Source organism: Emydura macquarii, unplaced genomic scaffold, assembly GCF_026122565.2.
Source record: "Emydura macquarii macquarii isolate MOO-44397 ecotype Brisbane River unplaced genomic scaffold, CSIRO-AGI_Emac_v2 contig_312, whole genome shotgun sequence".
Classification (NCBI taxonomy): Eukaryota; Metazoa; Chordata; order Testudines; family Chelidae; genus Emydura; species Emydura macquarii.
In genome coordinates this window covers 2443178-2459078 of record NW_027130449.1, presented here as the reverse complement: position 1 = coordinate 2459078, position 15901 = coordinate 2443178, and the positions used below count along the sequence as shown (strand labels likewise).

The following is a 15901-nucleotide window of genomic DNA, read 5'->3' as shown; positions in this document are numbered from 1 at the left end:
GCCCCCTAGCAGCACTAGGGCATCACTGCAGCTAACAAGAGAACATTCCCACCCTGGAGCCACGAGCACCTCGCTTTGGGATCAATCTGGTGGCCGATGCACAGAGTCCGAGCATTTCATTGGCTGGCGAAGCTGCACTGTTAGGACTCTGGGCACGAACCACATCAGACCCCTGAAGAAGAATAAAGGGAACTGTTTCACAAGAAGGAAGTGGTGGGAACAGGGCAATAGGATGACCGCGTGTATCCCCCACCCTGTCATGAACTCACTGCGGCCTTGGGAGTCACTCAACTCTCTGTACCTCAGTTTACCCCTCCAGGTGATAAGATTCACCCAGCTCCTAGCAGGGGGGTATGGCTTAGCCAGTCAGTGTTTGTAAAGCGCTCTGTAGATTGTGAGCGTGTCGGGGCAGGGACCGTCTTTTTGCTCTGTGGTTGTACAGTGCCTAGCATGATGGGGGTTCCTAGATGCTACCTCAGTAAGGTAATAAATCTGTGTCTGAATCTTTCCCGCACCAGCAGATGTCACTAAGGGCACAACCCTCCCTGACAATTGTGCTGAAACTGCTCCCTGGTTGTGTTTCTGTAAGGTCCCTGGTTTACCAGGCTGATTCTAGTGCTCAGCCCCCACCCTGGAGGGCTGCACTCTGTCTGCCCCATGGCCCTTTGACCTGTCCAACTCGGGTGGCTCTTAGAGGAGTTAAAGCGCCCCCCAGCAGAGTGCTCAGGGTCAATGCAACTCACAAGCCTTCCCATCACATCACGGTGCAGCGCAGAGAAGGGCAGATGATCAGCAAGAAGTGGAGCTGGTGGCAAGAAGCAGAAAATGACAAAGTGTTATCATAAGAATGGCCAGACTGGGGCAGACCAATGGTCCATCTAGCCCAGTATCCTGTCTTCCAGCAGTGGCCAATGCCAGGTGCTTCAGAGGGAGTGAACAGACCAGGTGATCATCGAGTGATCCATTCCCAGCTTCTGGCCAGCAGAGGATAGCGCCACTTCAGAGCATGGTTTTACGCCCGAGCCCATCCTGGCTCTCCTCCATGAACTCATCTAGGTTTTGGTTTTTGGGGTTTTTTTTAAACTCTGTTATAGTCTTGGCCTTCACAACAGCCTCTGGCAAAGAATTTCACAGGTTGACTGTGCTTCCTTTTGTTCATTTTAAACCTGCTGCCTCTCGATTCCATTTGGTGAGCCCTAGATCTTGCATTAGGAGGAGTAAATAACACTTCCTTATTCACTTTTTCCACACCAGTCATGATTTTCTAGATCTTTTGGGCTGGGGATCTTGCTGCCTGTTGCTTGTAGTCGTCTCTGAGGAGCCTGCAATGAATATTAGTTTCTGTCTCATCACTTTCCCTTCCCTTCCTAGCCAGCTCAGCTACAATTCCCTCCAGCATGTCTCTACAGGAGCCAGTGGGCGAGGAGGGGCAGACAAAACATTGGCCCAGCTTAACCAGTGAAACTAAGTCTCATAGTCATGGTCATCTAGTCTGACCTCTTGCACATTGCAGGCCACAGGTCCCCCCAGACCTCTACTCAGGAGGTTTCCACCCTACTCATTTTGCCAGCCACTTCACAGGAGAGACATCATCACATAACACCCCCGTTCCTCGCATCACTATTAGGTCCTAGAAAGAAAGGACTCCCCGGGTAGGGTGAAGAGTCAATATGCTACAGGCATGTGGGCAGCGCAGTTATTACATTACATATACACACACAATAGTTCTCAAGCCCTTCTGTTCCGCTCCCACACGTGCTAAAGGAATTCTTCCTTAACTGGTAGCAACAGAAGGCCCAGCCCTCTCTTTGGACAGCCACTACAGGGTAAAATCTTACACAAAGTGCATTGCAACTGTGCAGAAACCAGTTAGAGAGCCACTCCCATTCATTTAAAATAAACCCCAAACCTGTGTTACTAATGGTGCCACAGTTTCTTAATATGGAAGGGTTTGCTTTTTAAATCTCCTTTACAATTCACTACCTATGCTGTTTGCTTGCTTGCTTTTTGCTGTTTGTAAACTTGACTGGTAAGTTTCATGGTATAGTCAGTTAAACTGTGGGTTTCTCCTGCACTCACACAGTCTTGGGTTACAGACACTGCAGGAGACTGGCTAAGCCCCACAAATTAAAGAAAAATGAACTCTGAGCTTTCTGAAATAAAAGCAAAACATGAGACATTTCTAATAGGTTTATAAAGCTGTACACACAACCACACTCCGTGTGGACCCTAGCATTCTTAATAGCTATCTTCAATTTAACATAAGAACTTAAGATTGCACTAAAGCCAACATGCATCCACTAGAGTGAGCATTCCACCCTTTGGTATTTTATCTGCCCTGAATTTAATACTTTGTGACACATGTATTTACCCTGGTAAATCAATGGATGTTACAGGCTTTTTTTTTTTCTTCCAGCAAAACTCAGGTACCTTAATTTATTGTAGTAAATGGCCATATCAAAGGCTTTTCAAAGATCAACAGAAAGTGCTGTAGGGTAAATTTCTACTACCACTTACCAGGAAAAAAAAGAAAGAAAGAAGAAGTAGTCAGGTAATAATCAACACTTTATTGTAGATTTAGAATTGAGATTAGATTAGGCACTGAGTGGCAGTAATTCCAACAGAAGGTCTGGTCTGCAGCAGCAAAGAGAAAATGTGAAGACTGTAGAAACTAAATCAATATCTGGGAAGATAAAAGGCAGTTGAGAAATCGGCTGATAATTATTCAGACCCACCTTTCTGAAGAAAGGGTAATTAAAGCCATATTCTAATTAATGCGTACCTGGCCCTGGCCATCCTTCAAAGAAAACCTAATGAGGCTGTGAGAATAGACTCGGATGTCTCCTGCATCTGCCTCTCTCAGGAAGGGGTGCCGGTCTTGGGAGTGGAGGGGGGTCAGGAGGAAATCTTGGAGCCTGGCTAGAAAGAAGGAGCAAGCAAAGGGAATGTTTAAAACAATTAAAGATCTGTCCCATCTGCACTTTGGCAAGTCAGATGTATGCAGTCAAAGACGGGTTCACAAAAACCTCTGGGGTCCAAACCTTTGAGAGGAGCCAGAGTCATAAAAATCAGTTAATTCTGAGTTAATTACCGCACTAACACAATACCAAAACCAACCTGGGATTTATAGAAACTGTTGGCAGCCAGATTCAGTAATTGAGGAAGTACATTGAATTCTGGAGTTTTGCAAAAGGGAAGCCAGCCGCAGGCCACTGTCAATAATTTAACTTTTAGCCTCTGTATGGGAAAAGGATGTGAACAGAAGAGCCATTTCCCTGTCCCTCAGGGAAAGACGCATGGCCTGCTAGTGAGGGCACTGACTTATGAGCAGATGAACTGGGTTTTAATGCCAGCTCTGCCACTGATCTGCTGTGTGACATTGGGGAAAATCAGTTCCCCTCTCTGTGCCTTCGTCAGGGCTGCACACAGTGATTTGTTATTGTAGGGGTTTTTTTGTGACATCTGGCTTGTACATGCTGGTTTGTTATCATTGGATTTTCCCAGGACATGTTTTTTTCTCTTTTGAAAAGATTAATGGTGCAGCCTCTGTTTTGAAGTTAGATCTGAAGCTGGGCGGTGGGGTTGACAGGAATAGAGCAAATTCCAGGCTCATCAATCTGGGTAGGGCCCCTGCAGAAGCTCAACCAAAGGTCATGCAGTCTTGGAGCTGCGTTGCTGGGTCAAATTGGGACAGCGCAACCAGCCACCTGCAATCCCTGACCCTCCTTGCTCTGGACTAAGCTATGCAAGGAGCCACGTCTAGCCATTGGAAACATCACCTGCCAGTACCGTTCAGAAGCTGCGCTTGACCCCTTCTCAAGATCACAGAAACGCCTGCTCCACAAGGGGGAAACCAGCAGCTCTACCGGTCTGAGAACTTGGCGCATTCCAATAAATAACCTCTCTCTCTTTGACCTCAGCCTCGCCGGGCTCTGTGCAAAAGGCATTTGCTGTTTCCCCCACGACTGGTTGTTAATGAGGTTCAAAGTCATGAGAATTCCTCCATCCTCTGAGCCTGGAGCAATGGACAGACTGAGTCTTGAAGACTCACGAGTCAGCGTAGCTGGAGAATGAACTACAGTTATGCCACTGGGAGCGGTGCTCTTGCTGTAGTAATCCGTGCATACACACACGTGCACATGTGCCCTGCCCCCTCTGGCTGGAATTATACCTGCTCCCATGTCATAGGTGGTCTTGCTAGAGACCCAAACAGAGTCTAAACGTCCCAGCAGCTCACTCAGCAAATGGAGCTGCTCTGGTGCATTTTGCGCCGCAAGGTGGATGCATGGAGCTGTGTTGCTGCAGTCCAGAGCAGGTAGGAGAGGTGAGCTAGTGGACAGGGGCTGGACTGGCTCAAGACACAGGCTCCCTTGTCTGATGCTGGGCAAGTCACTTCTCTAGCCTGGGCCTCAGCTCCCCACTTGTAAACTGGGGATGACACCTCACCCAAGTGCTTGGGAGTCACGGTGGCCTCCTGGCTAGAGCCCAGCATTAGAGCTCGGAAGATCTGGCTCTGCCAGTGACCTGCTGGGTGGACTTGCCCAGGGGTGGGGAGTGTCACAACCCTTCCTGGAAAGAGAGTCTAGAGGGAGCCAGTTGCTCCAGCGACTGAGGGGTCACCCAGCCTCTGGGCACTGCGCTGACAGGGCTAGGTGCACGGAGCTCCCACCATCACTCACTGGGACTTGGTTTGGTTTTGCAGATGGACAGAGGGGAGTTCCAGCAGGATTCTGTCCTCAAGCAGCTGGAGGTGCTGAAGGAGGAGGAGAAGGAGTTCCAGAACCTGAAGGTGAGTGGCAGTCGAGGGGCCTGACTCCAGCATCAGGCTCCTAAACCCCCTAGTATCATGTATGACTTGCAGTAGCCCATAGAAATGCCAACTTAGATCAGGGCCCCATTGTGCTAGGTGCTGCACAGACAGAAGAGCTCACAGTGTGAACATACAGGACAGAAGGGAAACAAGGACCGGCAGGGACTTCTCCACGGTTCCAGGCACAGCCAGACATAGAACTGATGTTTCCTACCGGCCAGCCTGCTGCCCTGCCCACTGGGCCACACTGCCTCAGGCAGCAGCCACAAGAAGCTACATTCTACAGCCCAGCTCCCAGGGAGCAGTCGAAATAGGAGATAATAGGCGGTGTGTTAGCGTCACCGCATCAGCTCGTTCCTCTGGACTCACACACATTGCACACGTCTCTCAGTGCATGCACACATACAGTTGTGCACTGCACACCTTCCACACGCACACTGCCAGATTTTCCAAAGAGCTTGGCACACTGGGTGTAGATCTCCTTTGGAAATCTGGCCCCGGTTGTGCATGTGGCAACCCTTTGCACATCTGGCCTGATACTCTGGAGGTAACAGGCTACACGGGCTGATCGACACCAGAAGCACTACAGCCGCACGGCCGCACCGATGCAGTTGCACTGCTGTAGCACACGCTCTATGCCGATGGGAGAGCTCTCCTGTCAGCATAATAAAACCACCTCCATGAGAGACAGGAGCTATGCCAGCAGGCGAAGCGCTCCCGCCAACGTAGCGCTGTCCACACCGGTGCATAGGTCGGTGTCGCTCAGGGGGTGGATTATTCACCCCCTGAGCGACACAAGTGGTAGTGTGTACAAGCCCTCAGCTGGAAGGTAGGACAGAGCTCAGATCTTCCCCTCCACCTGCTGCCATGCCAGGCTGCGGCAGATCAGACCGCTGCATGTCAGCTGCAACGCATCGGCCCCCGCCTCTCGCAGGTGCCCCTTTTCCGGTCAGGGGTGAGCCTGCTTTTCTTTCAGTTCTTACAATGGGGTGGCACCCACCTCTCACATGTGCCCCCCTGGCCAATGGTTGTTTGGCGGGTCTTCAACAACTCAGCCCTCCGGCCAAGTCACACACACACACTGTGCCCCGGCCAGGGTATACGGTCTGTACTTCTTTCCCACGGCCCTAGTATGGGGCCATAGCACCAAGGCTTCCTTCTTGGAGGCACTGTCTTCTTCGACAGCCCAACAGGGACCCATCTGGGTACCCTCAGCCAGCATCCTTTCAGCAGCCCTCCCTGGGCTCAGCCTTCAACAAGACCAGACCATCATGGTACCTTCGCCTGGTCTGGCTAGGTTCTGCGCTCAGCCATCCCTCACTGGCCTGTCCACGGTCCTGCCACTCTTCTAGCCAGCCACACACCTAGTCATCGGCAGCCTTTCCAGGGCTCACGTTTCCTGCAGTGAGCTGCCCACAGTATTACTGGTCTAGCCAGCCAGGAGCCCAGTCCTCCCTCTTCAAGCTCCAGGCAGCAACTGAATGCTCTGCTGCTTGCTTTTATATGGCCCTTCTGGCCTCTGATTGGTCACTCCAGCAGCCCCTCTGATTGGCTGGTCCCCTGCAGGGGGCCTCTAGACCTAGTCCGCCCCATCACATCAGCACTCTCTCCAGTCCAGCCTGTCCTCATGTGATCTTTATAAACACACATCTCATTAGCCTGGACAAACCCCAGCCTCCGGGCAGTTCTCTTCAGAAAAAGCCCATGGAAGAGCTTTCTCCTTAGCTCACCTGGCAGACAACTTGGCCTCCCGCAGAGGAGACAACGACTCACTCCTACAGCCATCTCAGGCCGGGCTGGGAAGATGGGTCAGTCCCTTTCCCCAGCTTGATTCACATCAGATCATGGCATGGTCTCCGAGAAACTTCTCCCTCCCCCAGGCCTTCAGCTCAGGAGGTGTAAATACAGTCAGAGACCCAAGCCAGCAGGCGTGGGAATTGAGACCGGAGAACTAGGGCCTGAGTCCCATTTACACTAAGTTCCCTCTGCACCGCTCCAGCAGCGTAAAGCGGACTTAAAGTGGGCACTCAGCCCCCTCCCCTGCAGCGGGAGCTTAGCCTAAAGCTGCCTCAGTGCAAATGAGAGTCGAGCCCAGTGGGAGGGGAGCAGCTAGAGATGGTTTAGTTAGAAAGACTCTTTTTGGGTGAGGGGGGAGAAATGTTTCGATGGCCCCAGAATTCATTGTAACCCAGGAACAGGCCTGGGGCCTGCAGAGTGGGTCAGACGCTCTCCCACCCGCTGGTCCCACTGTTAATTGCGGGAGCTAGAGAAGGTAACGTTTTCCCGGTCACCCCTTCCCCGCTCTCTCTGTCCCACGCTGCTCACAATGCACGGGTCTCTCCTAGACACGAGGAGGCTTCCAAAGCCTGGTGCAGCACTTGAAAGTTACAGGGGCGCGGCCCCGCTAGAAAAACAGCTCGGGTCTTTCAGCTGCCAGTCCTTGGCCTGACACCCCGAGTCCGCCACTTGCCACCCGCTTGGCATGACAGGGACCCCCCCCCGTCTCTCCGCTCAGCCTTCCCAGGGGGATTGAGGCCAGTTTGAATGGATCGTTGCCCTTGCCTGCCAGGAGGGGGAAAATAACTAAATCTGGTGTCATATTTAGCCGAGCTGTTTCCATAGCAACAGAGAAGAAGTCTTCATCTCTCCGGCGCGTGGCTGTCTCAGCCCTTGTCGGTTCCCTGTGCCCTCTCTATCTGGCTGCTAAAGGGGAACACGGCCCCAGAAGGATTGAGGCAGCAGCAAAAACTAGTTGGGGCTTTCTGCATCACAAGGCAGCGGGAGCAGAACCGGCAGATGCGTGGAGCTTGGGGCCAGGCTTAAAGGCCATGTCAGTAAGTTTCTGGGGCGGGAGGGACAGTTATCTGCAGGAAATGGGCAGCAGAGCTACCAAACGCTCCACCCTCCCTCCCCCCCCGACCCCAGCCTCACAAGCACTTGGGTCTTGTGGATGGCTCGAGGAACAGAGGATGGGAGTCGGATCAGCTGTAGGCAATGGGCTGCAAGTCAGCGCTGTCTGCCAGCCATTCTCTGGCCAGCGTGCCATGAGTTTGGCGGGTCTCAGCCTATCACAACAGACTGCAGATCCTAGAGCGGCAGGACGGGCGAGTCAGAGCCTGCCCGGGAACCCAGTCACAGTACAGTTCTCCCCGATCTGGGGCCATGGCATAGTGCAAACAGAACCTTGGCCACGTTCCCGCAAAGCGCCCCGAGCGCTGGTCAGACACAAGATACCTGAACACAAATTCAGGGTGTCCCTGAAATAATTTAGCAAGGGGGCAGGAGGGAGGGAAGCACTGGTCTGCAGTTCAGCCACTGTCCAGGTGGGCCCCATTCTGGCTCTCGCCCCATGTCATCGGTGATTGGCCTTTCCATAAACCGAATCGGACACAGTCCTAGAAATGCTCCATTTTGATTTTAGAACAGTATAAATCAAGTGAGGTGGAGCCAGATCCTCACAAGGTATTTAGGTGCCTAAATCCCTTTGGTTTCAATAGGAGTTAGGTACCTAAACGCCGTTGCAGAGCTAAGTCTTGGCGCAGATGAAGAAATGGAGATAATCGCTCATCCTAGAGGAAAAGGTCGTCTCAGACCATTGGCTGGAAAGGGCCCACGGACAGCAAGGGTCAGTGATGCTGGTGTTCCAGTCCCAATGTGTAACTGACACTGGTCAACCCAGACCAGTAAGGGACTGTGTCCTCCCTGCTCTGCAACTCTGGGTGCCTTCAATGCCAGCCACAACCCAGCCTACACGCATGGAGGTCACTCCCTGGCTTTCCCCACCCCGTTCCTTTTTGCAGGATGACCTCAGTATCCCTTTGGTCCCAAATTTTCCTGAAACCATCTCCCCTGTAGCGTCCAGTCGTCCTGACTTTAGCACTCACGGAACCTCATCAAGTTCACGGCTCCTCTAAAGAGACAATACATGGCAGCTCACGAAGTTAACAGGGGGTTGACAGACACTCTTACTTCAATCACAGCTCACAATTGCTTCATAGTAAAAGTAAAATAAGCTTATTAAACAAGAAGCCATCAATGTAAGCGATCCCAAGTATAAGGAGTAAGGCTAGACAGGGTTGCAAACAAACAGAAGTAAACGCATACTGCTCAGACTAAAACGTAACTTCAGTAAGCAGCAATCTTCACCTAAGCAGGTTTCTCGCTTCTATTCAGTTCCCAGAGGCTTGCATACAATCAGCTGATTCAGTTGCTTATCACCTGAGGGTCAGACCCCCTGTCTTCATATTTAGGAGGCTATCGGCCCCACTCTCTGGGTTGGTGGCTTTGTTTCTCTTTGTTGTACCCTGACAACATTGTCGCTGCCTGACAACCAGACTGGTCAGAGAAGAAAAGACAAATTCCTTTGTCTAGGGCAGACCGGGTTTGTGCCTTGCTTCCCAAACACATTTTAAGAGCGTAATTCTAGCACATTTGTACAGACGCCACACGAGGATATTAATGAGCAGCTTGCCACCTTTTGCGTATATATTTAGGTGTTAGGTGTCATGAGTGTGTCAGGCCTGCCAAGCGTTGCTGCCGCGGAATCCCAAAGGGACGCGGTGTCACAATAACTTCTCTCTCCCTTAAGGACCCCACCAACGGCTACTACAGCGTGAACACCTTCAAGGACCACCACTCCACCCCCACCATCTCCCTCTCGGGCTGCCAGCCGGACCTGAGGCCCGCCAACAAGCAGCGGGTGCCCACGGGCATGTCCTTCACCAACATCTACACCACCCTGAGCGGGCAGAACCGGCTCTACGACTACAGCCAGCGCTTCGTGCTGGGCATGGGCAGCAGCTCCATCGAACTGTGCGAGCGGGAGTTCCAGCGGGGCTCCATGAGCGACAGCAGCTCCTTCCTCGACACGCAGTGCGACAGCAGCGTCAGCAGCAGCGGCAAGCAGGACGGCTACGTGCAGTTCGACAAGGCCAGCAAAGCCTCGGCCTCCTCTTCCCACCACTCCCAGTCCTCGTCCCAAAACTCAGACCCCAGCCGGCCGCTGCAGAGGAGAATGCAGACGCACGTGTGAGCGGCCGGGAGGCGGCAGGCAGTGGGGGGCAGCCAGGGGCCGAGGCACCGGACGCTGCAGAAGCAATCTTGGCCCCAACTTTATTTTGTTTCGAAGGATTTTCTTTTCCAAAGCACTTTGGTCCACAGTAAAAACTACCCCCTGTGGCTCCCTGTGAGATGCCGGGGGGAGGGAGGCCGTCATGGGCAGCTCTGTCCCCCCCCACCCCCCCGAAGACTTGTAGTCTTTTTCATGGACCCATGGGACAATGTCTACCCGGGGCCATTGCCGGGGGGAGACTACGGGAGCTGCGGCCAAACCAGTTCAAGCACAAACCTGTTTCCTACGTGGGGAAGGCTGGACCTGGAGGCTGGGGCTCTGGAGAGGGGAAGGGGCATGCCTCGCTGTGACTTTGGCACCCAGCGTCCCCACCCTCTACCAAGAAACCGGAAACCTCTTCCGGGGAGTTTTCCTCGGTGCCCATTTCAGGAAGAGACACACCTTCCGCACGTGCTCAGGGGAGTCCAGGAGCCCTGCTTTGTGTGGGGCAAGACCCACCCTGCCCCACGGCCCCGCTGCACGGGAACTTTCTGTCCTTTCAGCACTTACTTCACTTGAAAAAAGCCCTCCACACCCGTCAAGCCCCAGAGACAGCTTCCCACTCGCCCCAGAGTCCAGCAGCACAGGAGCCTCTCCCCCCCTTCCCTCACTGCCAGGGCCACACCTGCTGCACCCCATTGGTTACCCCAAACACCTGGCCTGGCCTCTCCTCTCCTCTGCCAGGCCTCCCCCGGGGACTGCTTTCCCTCTGGGAAGCCGACAAGGGAGTCGGCTCGGAGGCCTTCTCCCATCTCCAACTTCCACCGCATCGCCGCAGGAGGCTGCTCCAGGGAGCGAGCATCTCAGACCCGCTGACACGCCCGTCCCGCCGCTCGCTCCTGTTCGCGATCCCGTGACTCCCAGCTGAGTTTTCCAACCCCGAGAAGGCGTAGCTTCATTTAAGACAGCGCAGCAGAAACGTACCAGGGGTTGGTGTAACATAGGCGCACTGACCCTGCTAACTCTGGTTTTCTTCTTTCGTGTGGTGTTCAGTGTCCATAATATTCTAGTGTGTCTTGGGACTGAAACAGAGCGGGGGGGCCCTCCCAGCTGCTCTACAACAGATCACACACCCCAGGGGACTCTGCCACGAGCCAGGAACTGTGGTCAGACACAGCGCGACGGGAGGACTGTCTTTAGCCAAGTTAGGTGCGACAGTCACAGAGAGGACCCTCCCACAGCTGGGGGCATGCCAGAGCTTACTGCTGCTTGTGTATTACCCCAATAGCACAACTGGAAGATTAATACATGAGATGTAACAAGCTCATCTGTGTCTGGTCCCTTTCAGGTTATTTGGAAGCTCTGAAATAAACATGTCCATTCCTGGAGGGCACATACCCCCAATTTCACTCTGCTTCTGTGCTTTCCAAAGGGAGTTTCCATAGGGTAGGCCTTGAGGATCCCAGCTGGGTCAGATCGGGTAGTCATTCCCTTGGCGAAGCTGGCAATCAGCGTGAAAATCTCATGCCAACAGGCCAGAGTGCAAGGTTGATTTAGCTCTGAGGATCTGGCCTGGCCCATTGTTCTCATTTAACATTCATATTGCAGGACTTTGTCCCCATTGTGCAAGGTGCTGTACCACACATAGAGGCTCCTAAGCAGAATTGAGAGCCGTGGCTGCTTTGGCAGAGGGGGCGGGAGTTCAAGCCTACCATAGTTCTGGACTCTCATTAACACGTCAGATTTCCCATCCTGCTTTCAGAGGCCATCACTGCCATGGGCTAAAATGATGGGGAAACAAGACGGACCATCAGAAGGGTCAGAGGTTTGTTGCTATGACAGACACTGCAGTGCTTCCCATGGGAAACAACAGGGCAGAACTTGACCCATTCATACCATAGAGTCATGTTTATTATGGTAGCAGCTAGGGGCCCCAACATGGACTAAGAGACCATCCCTGCCCCCTGAAATCTTGCAAACTAAATTAACAATGAATTCTTGGTGAAAAACCCTCACCTGCTATCAATAAAACAGCTCCCTTTATTAAAACGGAGGCAATCTTTGGGGAAAAATCAACTTTACTTTTCACCATTTATTTGTGTTTGGTCCCTGTACTTCATCACTCGAGTCAGACTGAACAGACTACGGGTACATTTTTCAAAAGCTCCTAAGTCACTTTAGAACCTAAATGTTATTGAAAGTCAGTGGGACTTTGGATGCTTTTGAAAACCTTAAAGATGCAGATAGGTACCTACTAGGCACCTAACTACCTTCAAAACTCTGCCCCTATGTGCCTAAATTACTTCTGTAAATGTGATTTAAGCTCCTGAATCACTTAGGCATCTTTGAAAACGTTCCCCTTAGTCCTTTTCTGCCTCTCATTGCTGGGTTGTAAATGCCATGGTTTAAATCCAAGCCACCGTTAAAAAAACCAAAACCCCACAGCCTGTTTTAGCTGGAATTGGGAAATAAATACAAATCATAGTGATTGATCGCAGGTGTGTTAAAGACTTTTTAAAAAACAAGGACATTTATATTTTGACTCTAAATCATCCCAGAAAAGTTTCCCTTTCATTTTAAAAAGGGCTAGAGACTGCTCCCAGTTATCTCAGTGTAACTCCAAAGTAACTCTCTTACCTTCAACGGCGTTAGTCCTGATTGACACACCTATCATGTAGAGAATTTGGCTTTATGTGCAAATACTCCCATGCATAAAGAAACTAGAAACCAGGGAGCATTCCTGGAGCTGGGGAATGGAGACCAGCTCTAAATAGCTAGGGATCACTGTCCCCCTGCCTCCTCTATAGCACATGGATAACATGGCACAGCTCCTGAATTCATGTGGCTTGAGAACGGGGGGGTGGGACACAGAGCTGAGCCAGGTCAGAAGAGTGGGGCTGAAGGAGACATCTGGCCACCTTGGGTTTCTTGTACAAAGTGTAAACGTCTTCGGGACATTCTCCGCTCAGGATCCGCTCCTGTCCCATTCCCCAGGGACAGGGGAGACCTCTGAGAACTGAGGCATGTGACGGGTGTGAAAATGAAGGACTGAGCACCGGCGGGACTAGAGCAATGGTTCTGACACTGCCATCTGGGGAGACTCACTGGCAACACCCCTCTCACACCTTTTCCCATGAAAAAGGGGCTGTAACCGAGGGGAGGGGTCCACCAGGCAGGGTCCATTTACACAGTGAGCCGGAGGTGTCATTTCCAGCTTGAGGAGAAATACCCAGGCTAGCTCCGATCAAGCCAGCGCACTAAAAACGGCCCCGCCGCAGCGCAAGCAGCTAGCTGTCAGAGCACGTACCTAGCACCTCGGATGGGCTCAGCGAACCCTTCCTGCCCCCTACACTCTGCGTCCAGCGGAGACGGGCCGGCGGCGATCGCTCGATAGGCCCCGCTCTGGGATAGAGCCTCCAGGAGTCATGGCCTGCTCCACTGTGGGTTTGCTCTGGTGTTTGCAGCTCTCCAGGCGCTTTACAAACACTAGTTAGTTCAGCTTGACAAACCCCCTACGGCGGTGAGTAAATATCATCCCCTAGTACGCACTGTGCAGTCCCAGACCTAGCCCTTAAACTATGAACCACGCACATACTGCAAGAGGGCGAGGCAGCTGGAGTTGACCTCATTGCTCTGCACCCTTTCCAGACCAGAAAAGCGCTGTCACCACAACAGACAATTCCTGGCCCTTTTCTTAGCATTGGCTTTGTCACCAGACTCTCAGCATCTCTCTGGCCGGCCAGCCAGCAAGCGCTGGGAACGCTCCCTTCCAGCATCCCAGCCATCCGCTCAGCTTAGCCAGCCCACCGAGAGACAGACTCACGGACGGTGGGCATCACTAGCTCCTGGCTGGGCTCTAATAAAGTCTGTATGGGTTCCACGGCTGGACCAGCACTGCATCCTGGGGGACCACAAGGCAAAGGCCGCTGAGAACAGGCAATATCTCGAGGAGACGAAGCAGGGAAGCCTGCCTAGGCCCAAGGGAGTCTGGGTTCTGATGGGTGCTGGCATGCCAAAATGCCAGGGGCTCATCATTGATCCTTTATCATCATCGATAAAGGGTCTGTCTGAGATTTCTCTCGTAGCCCCAAATGCTGGAGTGATCAGCTGAGCAGCTCAGCTTTCTTTTCTCCCAAGAAGGTGCTAGCCCTGGGGGTTAAACAGAAAAGCTTGAAAACACGACTCAGGGGGGCCCAAAAGATGCAAAAACCAGAAAATGAGCCCAAAATGTATCTTTTTCTTTAAAAAAATATATCGGGATGTTGATTTTTGAATGCCTGGGGTGGGCAATGCTGTGAGCATTCTGTTGGGAGTAGAATTTCAGCAGAATTGTACCAACTCCACACCCAGCGTGGGCAGAGGGGGACAGAAGAACGGCCCTACTGGGTCAGACCAATGGTCCAGCTAGCCCAGTGTCCTGTCTTCCGACAGTGGCCAATGCCAGGTGCTTCAGAGGGAATGAACAGACCAGGTGATTATCAAGTGATCCATCCCATCGCCCATGCTCAGCTTCTGGCACAGAGAGGCCAGGGACACTTCAGAGAGTGGTTTTGCATCCCTGCCCATCCTGGCTAATAGCCATTGATGGACCTTCCGAGCGGCTGCGAAGAGTTCGAAACAAAGCAAGCAGAGCAGCGTAACAGAGCAACATGAATACAAATCAGTTCCCCTTGCCCATATTCTCTGTCTAAAGCCGCTCTGCTTCGGCAAGGTTTTAATGCGTGCTAGAGGAAAAGACAGTCACACATTCTGCACAGGGAGAGAAAAAAAAAGCTCAATGGCCAGAAGACAGGGAAGGCGAGAGTCAAAAAGCACCCCCTGTACTCCACCCTGGGCAGAGCAGGCTTCCTCCACCGAGACCAAGCCAGGTGTTAGGAAACTACCTCTAGGGATGAGGGAGCAGTTTGGTCTCCCTGGATCTAGCCCTTGGTGTCTTTTGATCAGTTTCCCCAGTAGCAGGGTCCCCCACCCTCCACACGGGAGCCAGCCTGGGTCACTCGAACCCAGGTTTAGCTCCCCGCGCCCTAGAGCCGAGCGGTGAGACCCAGGGTGGGTGCTAGGAGAGCTGCCAGGCAGCGATGGAGGAGGAGTCTGGAGAAAGAGGCCACCGTCCGCATTGCCGAGCAAAGGGGCCTTCCAGGCAATTCTGGGATGGAGCCGCAGCAGCAGTGGTCTGGGTCATTAGCTGGAGAGTAATTAAAACGCTCCGCGAGCGGCGCTGGGAGAGTCTCTTCCCAGGGCAATCACAACCCAGTGGGGGAGACGATTATGCAGCAATCTCCACTGAAACAGATCAGCCCTGCTGCTTCCTCGGCATCTCTCTGCAGCTCCTTATCACCAGCAAAGTGGACACTGCTAGCAAGAGACCTTGCGAGTCAGACCCGGGCCCCGCAGGCTCTGACCGCACAGCGCCCCGCAGGGCCCGGACACCTTTGGGGGCTTGGCAATGGATCGTGGGTCTTCTGCCCCCAAGAGACTTCACCACCCAACAGCCTGTGAGGTCTCAGGCCCATTCCCAACGGGCTGGTGGCCACACCACACACAGCAGCATCTCAGCAGAGCATCACAGCCTGCCTGGAGCTGGTGACAGCACATGACATGGGGCATGAGGTGGGCCCATGCTCTGGTATCACCGCAGCACCTGGAACCCGGCTGAGATCCGGTCCACGTACGCACGCGTGGGCTGTCTCTTACCAAAGAGCTTGCAATCTAACTAGACAAGGAATCCGAGACACGGAGAGGGGCCGGGACTTCCCAAAGGCCACGGAGCAGATCACTGGCAGAGCCCTGGCCTCTGGGGTCCTAGACAGGCGCTCTATCCACTGAGCCACGCTGCTGCTCTTCGCCCTCCCCCCGTCGGTGCCCTGCCTGCTTCGGGTTGTCTCTCCGGGACGTAGAGCGCAGCCTGCTTTGCTGACATCAACAGCGCGTCTGTTTCCAGGGGCTGCGGGGCTGGGCCCTAAATCCCCGTCGTTAAAAGTGCTGAAGATGCCCTTAATGGCAGCTGCCCTTGTGCGGCTGAAACCGACTCAGCGGGGCTC

The 15901-nt window shown here is 53.0% G+C and overlaps 1 protein-coding gene across 1 annotated transcript in view; it reads left to right on the top strand.

Annotated features, from left to right (window-relative positions):
- Positions 1 to 11253, top strand: part of KIRREL3 (kirre like nephrin family adhesion molecule 3) — a 236664-nt gene extending 225411 nt beyond the window's left edge. The window contains exons 16-17 of the mRNA XM_067566835.1: positions 4703 to 4789; positions 9399 to 11253. Coding sequence (XP_067422936.1) covers positions 4703 to 4789; positions 9399 to 9842 — 531 coding nt within the window. The 3' untranslated portion in view covers positions 9843 to 11253. The remainder of the gene's footprint in view (positions 1 to 4702; positions 4790 to 9398) is intronic.
- The last annotated feature ends 4648 nt before the right edge of the window (positions 11254 to 15901 follow it).